The 15,938-nt window shown below is 44.6% G+C and overlaps 1 protein-coding gene across 8 annotated transcripts in view; it reads right to left on the bottom strand.

Moving 5' to 3' along the window:
- LOC107996611 (serine-rich adhesin for platelets) overlaps positions 1 to 15,938 on the bottom strand; it is a 48,721-nt gene that overhangs the window by 7,436 nt on the left and 25,347 nt on the right. For 5 of the 8 annotated variants that reach the window (XM_062079013.1, XM_062079012.1, XM_062079015.1 and 2 more), the window contains 4 exons: positions 4,145 to 4,339; positions 3,124 to 3,393; positions 2,427 to 3,007; positions 1 to 2,348 (listed from right to left, as the gene is read on the bottom strand). The exon at positions 1 to 2,348 is cut by the window's left edge and continues 7,436 nt beyond it. In XM_062079013.1, coding sequence (XP_061934997.1) covers positions 1 to 2,348; positions 2,427 to 3,007; positions 3,124 to 3,393; positions 4,145 to 4,339 — 3,394 coding nt within the window. Of the gene's footprint in view, positions 2,349 to 2,426; positions 3,008 to 3,123; positions 3,394 to 4,144; positions 4,340 to 5,405; positions 7,569 to 8,143; positions 8,857 to 15,938 lie in introns of those variants that run through there. The other 3 variants (XM_062079016.1, XM_062079017.1, XM_062079019.1) reach the window with 3 other exon arrangements.

The following is a 15,938-nucleotide window of genomic DNA, read 5'->3' as shown; positions in this document are numbered from 1 at the left end:
CCAATCCTTGTCTCTGGGCATCCGCAATTGGATCTCGGTCGATTTTCTCGAATCTGGTTTACCGACCTCGTATTTACCGACCAGAACCCTTACCGACCGGTCTTCCGAATTTTCCTGCTGTACATCCGCGCTCTCTTTTCCCCCTCCTCCTCCTCCTCCTTCTCTCCCCTTCTTCTCTTTGGTTTCGGGCGGGGCCTGAATCTTGGATTCGTCGTGCGGAATAACAGGTGACGAGGGCAAGCTTCGAATCTTCGCGTCCCTTTTCGTGCCTCGACCACTACCACCACCACCACCACCACCACTACTACTACCACCACTACCACCACCACCACCGCCGCCGCAACCGCTGATCACGACCATCGACGACGACGAGGACGAGGACGACGGATACGATACGATCGGGGAAGAATCGTTCTCAAAACTGTTGCCGCTTTCTGGACTCTTCTCCAATTTGCTCGATTTCGCCTCGAACTCCTTCTTCAGATTCTTTACGAGGCCGGAGATGGTGGTCGCCGCGGTGGTGACGGCGGTGGTGACGGTGATGGCTGCGACGTTGGTAGGATTGGTTCGCGGACATTCTGTCTCGACGGGCGAGTCGTCGACGGACAGACAACGTTGTTTGTTGAACATCAACTTTTGATTGTTGGTATTATTGGTGTTGTTTAGATTCTCGAGAACCATTTTGTGATGTTTGACGGAAGGGCATTGAGTGGTGTTGACCACGCAGGGGCTCGATGACGTCTCGCTCTCCGACCTGCACGATCTCAACGACGAGGGTAGATCCGAGTCCGAGGAGAGGGAGGAGGGTGCCGGGGCGCTGGTCGACAATCTTCCGACTTGACGGATCATCGAAGAGGAGGAGGAGGAGGAGGACGAGGGCGAGATATCGATCCCTCTCGCGGGGCTGGGACAATTTCTAACTACGACCAACGGATCCACCATCTTCGAGTTGCGATTATTGTTGTTATGGCCGCCGCCGCCGCCGTTGGGTGAGGAATCCCTTCTACGGGGCGGCGTCGGGGACGCCGCGTGATGTAAAAGTACAGGAGGATTGTACGACTCCTCCTCGGCTCCGTCCGAATTTTGCGTGCATACGCGTTTCACGCTGTTCGACGACGCGTTACCCTCCTCGAGCTTTTGCTTCGTACGTTTCACGGTACCCGGATGCCAAGGTATATCCTCCTTGTCGTACGGGAAGAGGCCGCTGGAACCGAGGAGGTCGGACGGCCGCATATCGTACGAGCCCCACGAGCTGTTTCTCGAGGGTAACGTGGCCCAGGAACTGTGCACCGAGTTGTTGTTTTCGAGAACCACGGCGCTGTCGTAACTGCTCCAAGAGCTCTGCCTGCTCGGCGAGTCCCTCGTCGTCGTCATCGTCGTCGCCGTTACACCGCTCGCTTGCTCCCCTTGCCTCTCCTCCCGCTCGAACACTCGATCCACGTGCGCGCTAAACGGATCCCTTCCTCCTTCTCTCTTGCTTCTTCGCGGCAACGTTGTGCTTATCGTCGTCGTCGTCATCGTTGTCGTAGCGGTACCCGTAGTCGTCGTCGCGATGCATTCGCTCGCTTCTCCGTTCGTTTTAGCGTCACCACCATCGCCACCACTACTTCCATCGTCACCACCACCACCACCACCACTACCACCACCACTACCACCACCACCACCACCACTACTGCCACTACCACTACCGCACGCGGTCCAGACTAGACACTCGCCGTTGTTCCCTCGATTCTCGTCCGTTCTCCTTCTCGAGTCTCGAGAATGATCCCACAGGTTTTGCTTTGCGACGACGTTGGTCGAAGCTTCCGACGATGATGACGATGACGACGACGAAGACGAAGATGAGGACGAAGATAAGGAGGATGAATTTTGCTGGACCACGAATCCGTTCTCGTTCACGGAGAGGGCGGTAACTGGGGACGCGTGAGTTGTTTTCCGAGGTTCTTCTGGGTCCGAACTCGGAGAGGATGGTTTGCTGCTCACCGCCTCGAACTGATTCGTTAAATTCAACACGAGTCCTTTCCTTCTCTGCCCGCTTCGGTGCTGCGTCTCCGACTCGAGCTCGTTCACCCGATTCTTCACGTTCTTGCCCGCCCCCCCCGCGCTCCTGTCCGGGGCCGGGAGTGGGGATGGAGGGAGGGACCCTGGCAGGTGGACGATCTTGTTCTGCGACACGCTGTACGACTGCCCGTTGTCGCACGGCATCAAAACGTTCCTCCCTTCCTGCGAGCCCCCCGCGCCAACTTTCCGGCTCCCTCCCACTCTCGACCGAAGAAGATCCTCCCTGGTCACCTCCGCACTCCCTCCTCCCGTCTTGTCGATGCTCTCCAGGGACTGCGAGAGAGGCACTGCGAAAAAAGAAGAGAGGAGATATATATATATACGTTGACCGCAGAGCGTACGGATTATTTAGCGGGACAACGCACCAGAGGGCAGCATGGTCTCGGAAATTTTCACGTTCGGCGACCAACTCTTCGGCCTTTGCCCGGTCTTCTTCAACTCGGAACCGGAAAATTCGGCTCCCCGCAACCCGTCGTCGTCGGTGTCGTCCGGGTTCCTGGATTTCTCCTCTTTCTTCAAGGATCCACCGTCCTTGGGCGAGGTGGGCGATTTCAAGTTCGTGTCCGACTTGGATCTTTGAAGCTTCTCCTTGTTCTTCATCGCGTCCAATATACCCTGATACGTCTCCAATTGAAGGAGGAAACTGTTGTTCGGCTTGATGCAATTCCGCTTCTCCTTCACGTGTTTCCACGCCTGGGAAAAATCCCAATTGTACGCTTTCATCGCGTACGCGATCACGACCGAGGCCGACCTCGACACCCCCATCTTGCAATGGACCAACACCTTCGATCCCTCCTTCTTCGCCTTCGTGATGTATTTGAACGTGTCGTCCCAGTGCTTCAAGAGGTCCGTCTTCTCGTCGTCGTACACGCGTACGTTCAAGTACGTGAACATCCCAGGGAAAAAATTGTCGATCTCCCGTGTCACGTTCAATATGTGCCTTACCCTGGGGGGAACAATCCATCCACCAGTTTTCTTTTCTTTTCTTTCTTTTCGATATTACAATAATAATAATAAAATAGGTAAAAACAGGGGAGGGGAGGGAGGGAACGAACAACTTACCCGTTCTTCTGGAGCTCCTCCAAGTTGCTCGCGTTCCACTCGCTCCCTAGGTAAACGTGGTCGAATATCTCGGTCGGGGCGTCCATCTGGCCCAGAATGGTGAGCATCTCCTGATCGATGAACGGTTTGAACTCCCCGAGATCCATGTCGAGGTCCTCCTCGAGCCGACCTCGAATGTACTTGGAAGTGACCTCGTCGAGATCCACGGACATCATGATCTCCTTCAACGTCGACCGGATCACCCGCTCGGTCTCGTCCCTTTCTCTGGGTCTGCCGTGCAACAAACGACGTGTAACGATGCGATTAATCGCGAATAATTTCCCCGCGGACGCGATGAAACTACTCTATCGTTGTTTACTCTATTTGCAAATGTATAAGCGTGGACGAGTCGCCGTGTTTGGCAAACGACCAAGTTCAATTCCCATCGAAACCCAGCTGTTCTCCGTTTCCGCTCGCCGAGCCGATCTTTCTGATATCATCGAACGTGTTTACGAATAGCGAGAGAGAAGAGAAAAAAAGATGGACACGTGTCATTTAATCGGAATACTCTTTTCCTTTTTGCCATATATATATAAGAAAGGAAAGAAATAAGAACCGAAAAATAAAATTAATATATATATATATTATATATAATAATAAAATATATATTAATATTATATATATATATTAAGTTACTTTAACGTGTTTACGAATAGCGAGAGAGAAGAGAAAAAAAGATAGACACGTGTTTAATCGGAATATTCTTTTCCTTTTTACCATATATATATAAGAAAGGAAAGAAATAAGAACCGAAAAATAAAATTAATATATATATATATATTAAGTTACTTTAATGTGTTTACGTTAGCGAGAGAGAAGAGAAAAAGCAATGAACACGTGTCCTTTAACCGCAATATTCTTCTTCTCTTTCTGTCATACATATATAAAGGAAGGGAATAAAAAAGTTTCGAGCGACAAATTGTGGAAGTAAGTTTACTCGAAAAAGTGTTAAATTTTGGGCATCGCAGATATAAGGGCTTACTTGGTGCGTACGCTGTCCGGCGACGGTGGTCTTCGAGATTCCAAGTTGTCCATAGCATGCCACTCGTTGAGACACGAGCGATCGCTCTCGATTCGTTGCTCATAGTAACTGACCCAGTCGTGCGACAGCCCACCTAGGAAGTAGTTTTGCTCGCGCGCCTTACTCGACACTTTGTGCAACGTCTGCAAGGCCGACCTGTACACAATTTTCGTTTCAAAATTCCATTCCAGCACGTGTTCCATTTCATTGCGAGTAAATAAATATATCGTTGCGCGTGTTTACGTTTATTTTTATTACGACCAGTTTTTTTGAAGAGAAAGAAAAGAAATGATCGATGGATCCATGTTTATACGATACAACGCTACATCGAAAATATTCGAAGGACTCGGTTAAAGGATTTTTTATCTAGGAGTAAATAAACCTCTTCCGTTTCCACGGTCAACAGGAAATACCTCGTTCGCGGTGGTTTTAACGGAAACAAATTGGACCAAAGTTATTCCTCGGTTTAATGCTCGTGGAAAAAGAAGTAAAAATAATAAATAAGTAGTGGTTTATCGTAACGAAATCTAAGGTAAAATTCCATCTCGAATAATTATATATAAAAAAGTAAATATAAAACGAATGAATATCGATGCTCAAAATTTAAATTAATCAAAATTAATCTCGTAAAGATTCACGTTCGTAAGAATATTCATTGAATCGAACTCCATTCGATTCAATGAATATTCTTACGAAAGATATTAAACGTGGAGGATAAATTAAAAATTTAGAGACTTAATATTAATAATATAATTATTAAATTCCAAAAAAATCCCTTAATTAATAATATAGAAAATTAAAAAGAAGAATAAATTAATTTCGAAAGAAACTAAAATTTCTAAAACTAATTATACAAATAATATTCTACTACTTAATAAAAATATCGATTTAATTCTTAGATGCAAAATTCATATACAACCAATTGTTCGAGCAATTGAATCTGGACTAGAAAAAATATCGTGGTAAATTTCTCGCTTTTGGAAAATTTGGGAAAAAGCTCTGTCGCCCGGACAGGAAGAAAGAGAAATTTCCGCTTTGAACCTACAGTTTGAGTCTATGGCTCGAGAGAAACGAATTTCGATACACCTATCGAATGGGCGAATCCGCCATAAATATAAACGTTTATCGTGGAGAGAGAAAAGAAAAAAGAAAGAAAAAAAAAATCCTTGGAACGCGAATCGATCTTTTACGGTAAAAACCGAGGCGAACCAGAACGATTTACCTTTCGTTCCGTGCGTTCGCTCCTAGTTTACGCGTTTCTCACACTGGCAGCGTAAAAAAAAGGCAAGGAGAAAACGATCGGTGGAGAATTGCCGCGGAATGCAACCCCGTGTAACAACGTATCGACGATTCTCTTTAGATCCCCATCAGGGGAACTTTAACGATAAAACACCCGAGACTGGTGTTCTTTCTCCACGCTATATAAAGATCATTAACCGATCGACCGTGGATTCGTTCGCTTCCTTCTTCTTTCTTGTTTTATTACGCCCTAATCGTTTCTATGTTTTTTTTTCTACGCGATAATAAAAGTAAAAGGAAGGCGATTCTAATCTTTTTTTTGTAAAAATTGTGTCGCGATGTAATCGTAGAAAAAAAAAAAAAAGGAAATTCACAAGGCAGGGATATTTACGAGAAATTTAAGAGGAACACCGTGACGTAACATCGTGATCCGTAATTCGATGGTGTATAAAGTTCTTAGGTAACGATGAAGTAACTTTTCGAGAACAACCGCTTCGAGCGATCGAAAGCCAATCGATCGTGATTCGCTTTGGTCGTAAGAGCAATTCCGTCACGTCCGTCGCAAATATCTCGAGCAGACTCTGGCCATATTTGAGATCGAATTAAAATCTCCCGATTTCTCTCTCTCTTAATAATCGATTCAGCAAAATCGAGTATTCGAATATCTCGTGCGCGTTTCGAATAATACTTTCGAGTGAAATGCGCACAAACGTTTTTTTACTCGTACATAAATCTTAAATCTTAGTATCGAAACGTTTCGTAAGCATAGCTATAATTGCCGAGATTCCAGTAGATCCGTGGAAACGAATGTGTAGATTTTATATCTCATATACTTCTTTTTTCTCCTTTAAATTTTCTGATTCCTTCTCGAAGGGGAGCTAAATTATCCTTAACCGAAGTTAAAATGGAACGTGGCCTGATCTCTACCGCGCCAATCGCCTCGGAAAGAAACGAGCCGAAATAGCGATATTTTCGATTTTTAAATATATCGAATACGAAAAATGGGGGTCGTACACACGGTGAAAAATTTAGTTTATTTAAGAGATAAGATACCGACGCTCTCCGGTCTAGGATAGTCCTTTCCAACTTCTACTTCGTTCACGGTGATTAGATAAATCCGTTTCCGGGTTTTTCAGGCCGCGAACCGAGGCGAGGGAACGACAATGTCAACAGTGTATAGTGCCTTTTGCGTAACGGGCAACGATCATCCCGCCGCCGAGCGAGCCGTATTTATAATTAAACATTTTACGTAACGCGTTCACATTTAACCGAGTACCGATTCCCTCGATCGAGTTCTGGTTCACTATCCACCGATGCCAATTACCCAATGATTTCGAACCTAATTTCCCCCTCTTCTTAAGCTTGTAACAAGGATAAACGAATAATTTACGTCTCGATGCGTTTTAAACATATTTCGTAATTTTTTTACGACTATTTAAGAAATTGAATTACAAGGTTATGCAATTTCTGTTTCCTGTTTTCTATATGCAAGGTGTATATATATGTATATACGAATGCTCGTTTATGATTCTACGTATTATAAATTCAATGGTGTGTGTAATTAAAGAAAGTATATTCATATATTAATACGTCGCGTTTGTGACGAGACGAAAATAACGTTTTAAATAATTAAGTTTCGCGGGATAACGATGCGAAGATATGCTCCCTTAAAACGATAAAAAGAAAAAAGAAAGAAAGAAGGAAATTACGATCCAACGAACCAACAAATCATTTACAAACGATGAAGTGAAAAAAATTTCTTTTATTCGTGGAAAGAAAATACGCGATTTCTTTTCGACGGACGAATATATCCAATTTTCCAATTTTGTTGGCGATCGATATCTTTTCACATACGAATTCGCGTACGAATTATTGCGGAGAAAGGAAGGGCGCTCGAGGACACGAATCAACCGAGTCGATGTTCCAACGATTTTGCGCAACGGGCGAGGAGAAGAGCGCGAGAGAGACTGAGGCTCGAGGCGTAGCATCGTAATTATAATGAGTCGCGTCATCGGCTGCTCCTAAATGGAACGGTCGATGAGGCAAGCAATGACGATTCGATCGATCGATCTTAACCTGTTAACCGCTCCTTCGAATATTTCCAATATTTGCTTTCGTTTCGATATCTCGAGAGGAAAAGGACAAAATCGTTGGAAATTCTAGTTCCGAAATAAAAGTTTCACGGTTAAGAAGAAAGGAGAGCGATAGAAGATAATTTTGCTTCAACGATTCCACGTGGTGAGGCGGGATAGATAATAGGTTCTCTCTCCTCTCCCCTCTCCTCCCGGAAGAAGCGTCGAATTTGTCCGTTGGCTAGCTGCCAGCCAGCCAGCCGGCGCGAAAAAGAAAGAGAAAGTGGATGACAAGGGACAAAGGATATCGGAAGAACGGCGCACGAATCGCGTCTACGCCACCGGTGAAACGACCGAGGAACGAACCAACGATCCCCCGAGAATAAAAATAACAAAAGCGAACGAAGAAAGAGAGAGACAGAGAGAGGGAGCGTGGTGGGGGCCGCGCGAAACCTCTTACTTATTGTTAGAAGCGTGCTCGAACGACGCAGTTATACCACCACCATCGTGTTTTACACAGTTTCGTTCCAATTACGCGCGTTCTTAAATACAAAATATATAACCTTTTTTCTCCTCCTCCCCTCTCCCCTCCTCCGTACGAATCGAGATGTAGAAACGAATTTCTAACGTCGAGCGAGAAATACCTTACCTGCCAGTTTTGATCAGATCAGCGAAGAATTTGCTCCTGATTCCGAGATTTCCGAAAATTCGGAGGATCCACGGCAACGCGAACAGAACGGTCACGTAAACGGAAACGCGCGTAATCATGTTTTCCTCTCGTGCTTGGATACCCGACCTTGAAAGTTATTCTCGTCAAGGTCATCGGATCACTCCGCCTGCCCTTTTTCGATTTAGTCTAGAAACGCGTGCTCCCCTCTCCTCTGCCAGATTATATCCGCTCCAGTCTCGTTCGTTTCGATCAAAAACGATCCACTCCACTTTTCGAACTTTCTTCCGTTCGTCGAACTCGTCGAACGATACGAACGCGTTTAGAAGGGATCCCTCGTTTCACAGATTTTAAGAAATGATGCACATACACACATATAAGTACACACACCGTGTTTCTTCTCCAGTTCCTTCGATCCAGGAATCGCGTAATATTTATCAACGGCGTTTAAAGTGTACGATCTCGTACGTATCTCGTAAATAAATAAATCGGAATAATACTTAATCCGCGTAGGACAGAGTTGGCCCGAGTGACGAACGACTAACTCGGGCCATATTTAGTCGACACTTTTTCAACCGTGCAAAATTGTCTTCTCATCGTGTCATCACCGCGTAGGCGGAAACGGGAGAAAGGAGGATCGGTCGCCTCTTCCGTCTCGAACAAAGTGGATCTTGACCTGGTCCAACTTTTATTACTGCCCCTCTCTTTAAAGTATCGCAGGTATATAGACCGATATATATATATATATATATATATATATATATATATATATATATATATATATACGCTCGCTTTGCTATTCTCTACTTTATCTATGGAAGGGGAAAAAAAAACATTTGTGACGCGATTTACTTGCGCGTACCGTGACGTGGGAACGTAAAACCGATTATCTCGCGTACTTGTTTACGTAGTACACGATTTAAGATTCGAACACTAGTATTTTTTTATATCCCATTAATGGGTATTTGCGAGAAAGAAAAATTTACGATTCCTTTTGTTTCACGTGTATACACGTAAACAACATTCGTAGCACGATAATTTCCACGTTGCGACGCTTCGACTTCGAAATAAGGACGACGTAAACGTATCGGTGATACACTTTTGATAAAATCGTGATACTTGTACACGTGGAAGCAAATTTTTTTTTTTTTCTTTTAAAAGAAATATTGCGACCTTTACACGTCGTTCTCGCGACGAGACTCGCTTCTTGGAAGTCTATTTGCGTACTAGCGAATCGCCTCACCGATGTTAGATCCGCGTTGAACCGCGTTCAAAAAGTAGTTTCTCTTTTCGAATCTGAAAGTTACTTTCTTTCTCGGCTTCTTGCCCACCATCTTAGATGCTCGCCTCTATTTCGTTGTAATGAGTATGTGCTCCTTGCTCGTTTCCTTTAATCCTTCCATTTTATTCGTTCTTCCTATCTACTTTTAAGTTATATGGCGAAAAATCGACCAAGCGTTAATTGAATATCGCGACGAAGAGAGAGAGAGAGAGAGAAAAGAAAAGGTAGACGTTCGATCGAGCGAGGATCTTGGAACGAACTGTTTTGGGATCGTCGAAGAAACAATGGAGATCTGTTTGACGAGGTAGATGCACCACAGGATACACCTGCGTACCGTGTTTTGCGTTTGTGCAATCCTCGAGGCGACGGTGAGTCATTTTACAAGCACGCGTATATACGGTATACTTTGAACTTATTCAACCTGTGTTACCACCGATCCTCTACGCGAAATAACGGGTGAATCGTCGTCGGTGAAAAGCGCGTGCGCTGTGAATCCTCTCTCTCTCTCTCTCTCTCTCTCTCTCTCTCTCTCTCTCTCTCTCTCTCTCTCTCTCTCTCTCTCTCTCTCTCTCTCTCTCTCTCTCTCTCTCTCTCTCTCTCTCTCTCTCTCTCTCTCTCTCTCTCTCTCTCTGTGTGTGTGTGTGTGTGTGTGTGTGTGTGTGTGTGTGTGTGTGTGTGTGTGTGTGTGTGTGTGTGTGTGTGTGTGTTGAATTATTTCACGATCGTAATTTTTACTATTCGATTCGCGATCGGTTATCGCGTTCGTTTACTCGAAAGGGAAAGTTTTGCTCGACGACGCGCGAATATCTCGATTTCGTGGGTCTCGACCTTGATCTCGATCCTCCTCTTTCTCCCTTTTCTTCTTCTCGTTACAAACTAGGATGAAAACGTTGCTATTGGAAATTTCTCTCTCTCTCTCTGGTATATAATCTGTACACGGTTTCGAGGATAAAATTTGAAAGTGAGTTTAAAGTTAGATCGAAAAAATAATAATAATAATAATAATAACGATCCTTTTGTTCCGTCGTACGGACGATTCACGTCACGAATTTGATACTTATAAAAGAGACTACCGGATGATACCGTTGGATCGTTCGAGGTGCAACGACAAGGTTGGCCAAGAATATGCGCTATGAATAAAAGTTCGGTCGACGATAATAGAATGCAAAGTGGTCGAGCGAATGTTTTTATCCTCTATGAAAGAACACGGTCCAAAGTTTTCCAATACGATACGTCCCAATTTCACGGATCTGTGATACTTATGTACGAGTGGGAAAAGTAAAGAGAAAAAAAGAAAAAGAATCTCCATTCTTCGACAAAACGATGGTAAAAATTGGAAGACGCACCATGTTCTTCGAAAAAAATTGAATAGAAATTTATTTCATCCTATAAACGTTATAATAAGTATACGCTTTTATATACACGTTCATATACAAGCGCGCGCGTTTACTCTTTCTTTCAAATTTTCTAATCGATACATTAATATTTATGACTGTTATAAAAAGAAAGAAGAAAAAAAAAAGTTATATCAAATAGCAATTAATTATACTCGATTAATTACGATTATCGGCAAACTGGTTATTTCCACGCTCGGAGGCTTTCGCATCTGTTTTATCTCTTTTATCGTTTCAATTAAAACGTAATAAAAAAAACCGTTACATTAGAGTTTCTTTTCTTTTCTTTTCTTTTTTTTTTTTTTTAATAATTTCATATCCCCGTGTAGGTGTGAATCCTCGAGTTTCGACGATATTCGATATTCTTTCGCGTCGCGATCGAAACCAATGCCGAAAGAAACAATTCTATTCCTGCCGAATTATCGATTTTCCACAAACGCTCGATGAATCCGAAGGAATTTATGACACGGTTATAAATGGCGACAATGGTGGCTGTTAAATTCAAACATGCTTGAATCGTAGAGAGGGGGCGGAGGAGAAGGAGAGAAGGATAGAGAGAGAAGAAAAGAAAAAAAATAGCCGATAAATGAAAAAAGTTCAAAAAGACAATTCACCACGCGTTTAATCGAATATCTCTCGTGCGTAAAATAATTATTTCGTGTTACTTATACATGATAACGCGATACGAATCGCAATAAAAGCGATAAAATTGAGCGAAAAAAACGGAAAGGCCAACTTCGCACGGTACAGGCTAGTACCCGTAGAGCCGAAAGTGGAATAAAGTAGAGTATAACCGTTGCGCGCGAATCGGTAAACAAGGTAGGGTAATAATAATACCGACCGAGTTCCGAAACGTATTTCGCCAGCGGAGAGGTTTACGGGCGGCGGCGTAGGGCAAAAGTGGAACGATCGTGGGGGCCAGAAATAATCGTGTCGGCCCGTTTGTTGGAAGAAGCGTGAAAGTCGTCCGCGATCGAGTCGGTCGGTCGGTCGGTCGTTCCCGATCGACGCTCGGTTTACACAATGGGTAACGGGTCGTTGCGCTTTCGCGTTTCGTGATAACGCTCTTATCGAAAGTGAACCGTGTTCCGCTTTCGAAAATCGAACCAATAAGAATTTTTTATCATTTATCATTTTTCTTTTCTCTTTCTTCCGATATCTTATCGTATATAACGCGTATAATATTCGAAGGAAGAAAGTGGAGAGAGAGAGAGAGAGAGAGAAGAAAGGAAAGCGCGGAGATGGATGGATGGATGGATGGATGGAAAGGTTTGGTTGCCACGACTATTCTACCGGATCATCCGGTGTAATGATCCGCGAATGGATCTGGATCGTGACGATGCGACTTACTCGCGGTTATTCCGCGAACCAGAACGATTCCTCGTCTCGCGCGTCTATGCCTTCCAACCTGTTCTACGCCGTAGTCGCAACGGTGAAAGGAATGGAACCGATTATGTGGTATAGCGTGACGCGCGCATAGGAGCGCGGCGAGAACAGCTGGTGACATGAAGCTGGTCGCTCCACGGAGTCGGGCTCCGTCGATTCGTTCAAAAAGTAATTAATTAAGAATTTCGAACGTACTTATTTCGAACAATTACTCGTTAAAACGCGTCGAACAATATTTATTCTTGTTTTCGCTGTTACGGCTTTCGTGGTATTTATTACGCTTCGAACGACAAATTATCCAAATAACTTTTTAAATTTTCTTAATTAAATTCTATTAAATTTTTCCCATCACGAACGAAAATCGCCGATGCTTGCAAATTCTGAGACGAATATCGATATCGCGTTTGCAACATTGGGAAATTTGAATCGAATCCGATCGTGGAAAATTAACTCGCGATACTTCGATTAGTAGAACGTTGTCGAAGAAAGAAGATATTTTTTTACGCGTTTTTACGAGCAACTAATTTACGAAAGTTGGAAAATATTCGATTTTTTCAAATTAAATTAGTGGAGACACAGATCGGACGATGATATCGTTGTGGTACGAATCGTGGAAGGATGGGGGCGTAGTTTTCATCAACTGCCGTTATCGCTCGATTCTATATTATTCCGATAATACGGCAACCTGTTGTTATTCATCGATTCGTCCCTGTTTTGATAAACGGAAAACTAGTTTTCGAAAGCTATTGATGAATTCACGCCCACCCAATCAACGATAAATCTTCCAATTGTTGTTAAGCATTTAGAGATTTCTGAAAGATCATTTTTCCATATGTACATATATATATTGTTTGGAAAGTAGTTTCGTTTTTTCTCACGAGTGTCGCTAGTCGAACGTTTATCCAGCCAACTTCGTTCTAAACCGCGTTGTTTGGAAAGTAGTTTCGTTTTTTCTCACGAGTGTCGCTAGTCGAACGTTTATCCAGCCAACTTCGTTCTAAACCGTGTTGTTATCATATATTTTGAGAGTTTCACGTTTTATTTATAAGAAAAACTCGTCATAACAAAGATCAAAAGAAGCATTTTCAGTATTTTTCACATTTTTATTACCGAAAAATTAAGAACGCTGTTCAGGAAAGAAAAAATAATGGCGAAGCTATGGAAAAGGTGCATTAACGGTACGCCAGCGTCAAAACTGGTTTTCAAAATTTCGTTCCGACACGTTAAAGACGTTTCCACGTTTCAGGAGACCAATCGAGGACGAAAAAAAAGACATCTATTCGAACAACTCTAACTAAAATCGCTACGAGATCAAATTTGTCCGATTCGACTGCTCATGATCGCGTGAAACGACTCGGTGTTTCATTGTCATGAGAAAAAACGATATATATATATATATTCGACGGCGTACAGGAGGAGAGATTTCTCTGGCAAAAAGTGAAACCGTGCGTCCAGATCGAGGTGAATGCCGCCGCTCGACACCGGAAGGAGCGGTGCGTTGTACGCGATGATGTAAAGGGGAAGTTTGACGAAAGTTGCGCGACACGCCGCACTCTGGTCGTCGAACCTATATAACTCGAATCGAGAAGAGAACGAATTACCCGAGGCCATCCACGATATATACATATATACATATGTATATATATATATGTATATATATATATATATATATATATCGGTAGCTGTTATCGTCGTAGCCAGGTGTCATTTCGCGTAGCAATGTCCTCGTCATCCGGTTGAAAACCGGTTCCACGCTCGTTCCAAGGTTCGTCGATTCTTCGCTAATCCAACCAACGACCAACGATCGACGACCAACGACGACGACGAGGAATCTTCCTGCTTCTCGACGAAAAATAGAAGAAAGGATAACGGCGAGGAGACGTGGAAAGGAGGGAGGGGGAGGACGCGTAAAGAAAGAGAGAAATAAAGAAAAGGAGAGGAAGGAAGCTCACTGCTCGCGTAATCGAGTTAACGATAATCGAAGGTAGGTCGTTTAACGTGGCCGGAGAAAAGAGGCAGGCTTATCCGTTCCCCGGTCACCACACCCAAACCTGTTAGCGGCGACCTGAAAACCGAGCGAACTCCGCGTCTTTTATGCCCGCCGGAATAAAAAGCGGCCAACGACCAGGAACCCCTTCTTCTCGGGGAAGGTGGCTGCTCCTGTATCCGGATGACTCCTCGATCAACGTGCACAATGGAAGGGAATCGAAATCGTGGTGCGATTCGAACGGGGGGAATCGATATATATATATTTTCTTTTTCTTTTAATTTTCGGGGTTGGGGATTCGACAAAGTGACGAAAGGCGGCGCGCCCATAAATGGCGCGGCTGGTGGTCCATGGTCGTCGGGAGCGCCACCCCACCACGACGATGGTCGGGTCCGATGATCGAGGCTTTTCCAAAAATAGGACGACGACGACGACCAACTTCTCCCGCGACACGGATCGCGTCCAAGCCGCCAAGCTTCTGTTTTCTTCGATCGGACAATTATTCTCGGTTTCGATATTATACTCGTCGATAGGGAAAGATCTGGATCGATTCTCACTTCGGAACGATGGGTCTTTTCATTCTTCGTCTCGAAATTCGACGAGGAGGGGAGGGGAAAGGGCGCGAGGAGTGACGAATCGGTGGAGCGAGGCGCGTACACGATTCGCGTGGGAAGGACGGGGCGGAAGAGCTGGAAGGTTGGGCAGGTAAGAAACTTCCTCCTTCCTCCGTCGTCCACTCGCCGCGCGAGACAATCGCGACCAATTAAGCAACGCCTTCGTTTTTCCCCCCCTCGTCTCCTCCCCGATCTCTCTTCCGCGTTCCGTTACCGATAACCATCTTCCATTTTTCTCTCTCCTCCTGGAGGGAGGGCAGAGAATCCCACCCTCGAATCCCTCCAAAAAATTCCATCCATCCGCGAAAAGTCGCTTTCCCGCCTTTTTTTAATTCTCGTATCACACGCACGCACGCACACACACAAGGGAGAGGGAGAGAAACGCAGACACACACAGAAACACAGAAACACAGAAACACACACACACACACACACACACACACACACACACACACACACACACACACACACACACACACACACACAAGGGAGAGGGAGAGAAACGCAGACACACACGCAGAGACAGAAAACGCAGAAACACACACACACAAAGGAGAGGGAGAGAAACGCAGACACACACACACACACACGCACACACACACACACACACACACACACACACACACACACACACACACACACACACACACACACACACACACACACACACACACACACACACACACACACACACACACAGAGAGAGAGAGAGAGAGAGAGAGAGAGAGAGAGAGAGAGAGAGAGAGAGAGAGAGAGAGAGAGAGAGAGAGAGAGAGAGAGAGAGAGAGAGAGAGAGAGAGAGAGAGAGAGAGAGAGAGAGGTCAGAGGTGGTTGTCAAGAGGATAGATAGCGTCTACGTGGGTGGAACCCTTTCCATGGACCGATCCTGTATCCTGTGGGTGTCGTCTCGGGCCATCCGTTGTAATTATTATTATTCATTAGTTGTATCATCGTTCCTCTCCGCTCGACTCGATTCGTTTGTTTCGCGGATTATGCATGGAAATTTACAGTGATTCGATTTTTTAAGCGATTCCGATTTGTGCGATTCGTCGTGGTGAAATTTTTTCGAGAGCTACGACTCACGTATAATAAGGAATAATAAATTTGGGATTGA

Source organism: Apis cerana, linkage group LG8, assembly GCF_029169275.1.
Source record: "Apis cerana isolate GH-2021 linkage group LG8, AcerK_1.0, whole genome shotgun sequence".
Lineage (NCBI taxonomy): Eukaryota > Metazoa > Arthropoda > Insecta > Hymenoptera > Apidae > Apis > Apis cerana.
The sequence above is the reverse complement of the archived record's forward strand: the minus strand, read 5'-3'. Positions and strand labels throughout refer to the sequence as shown.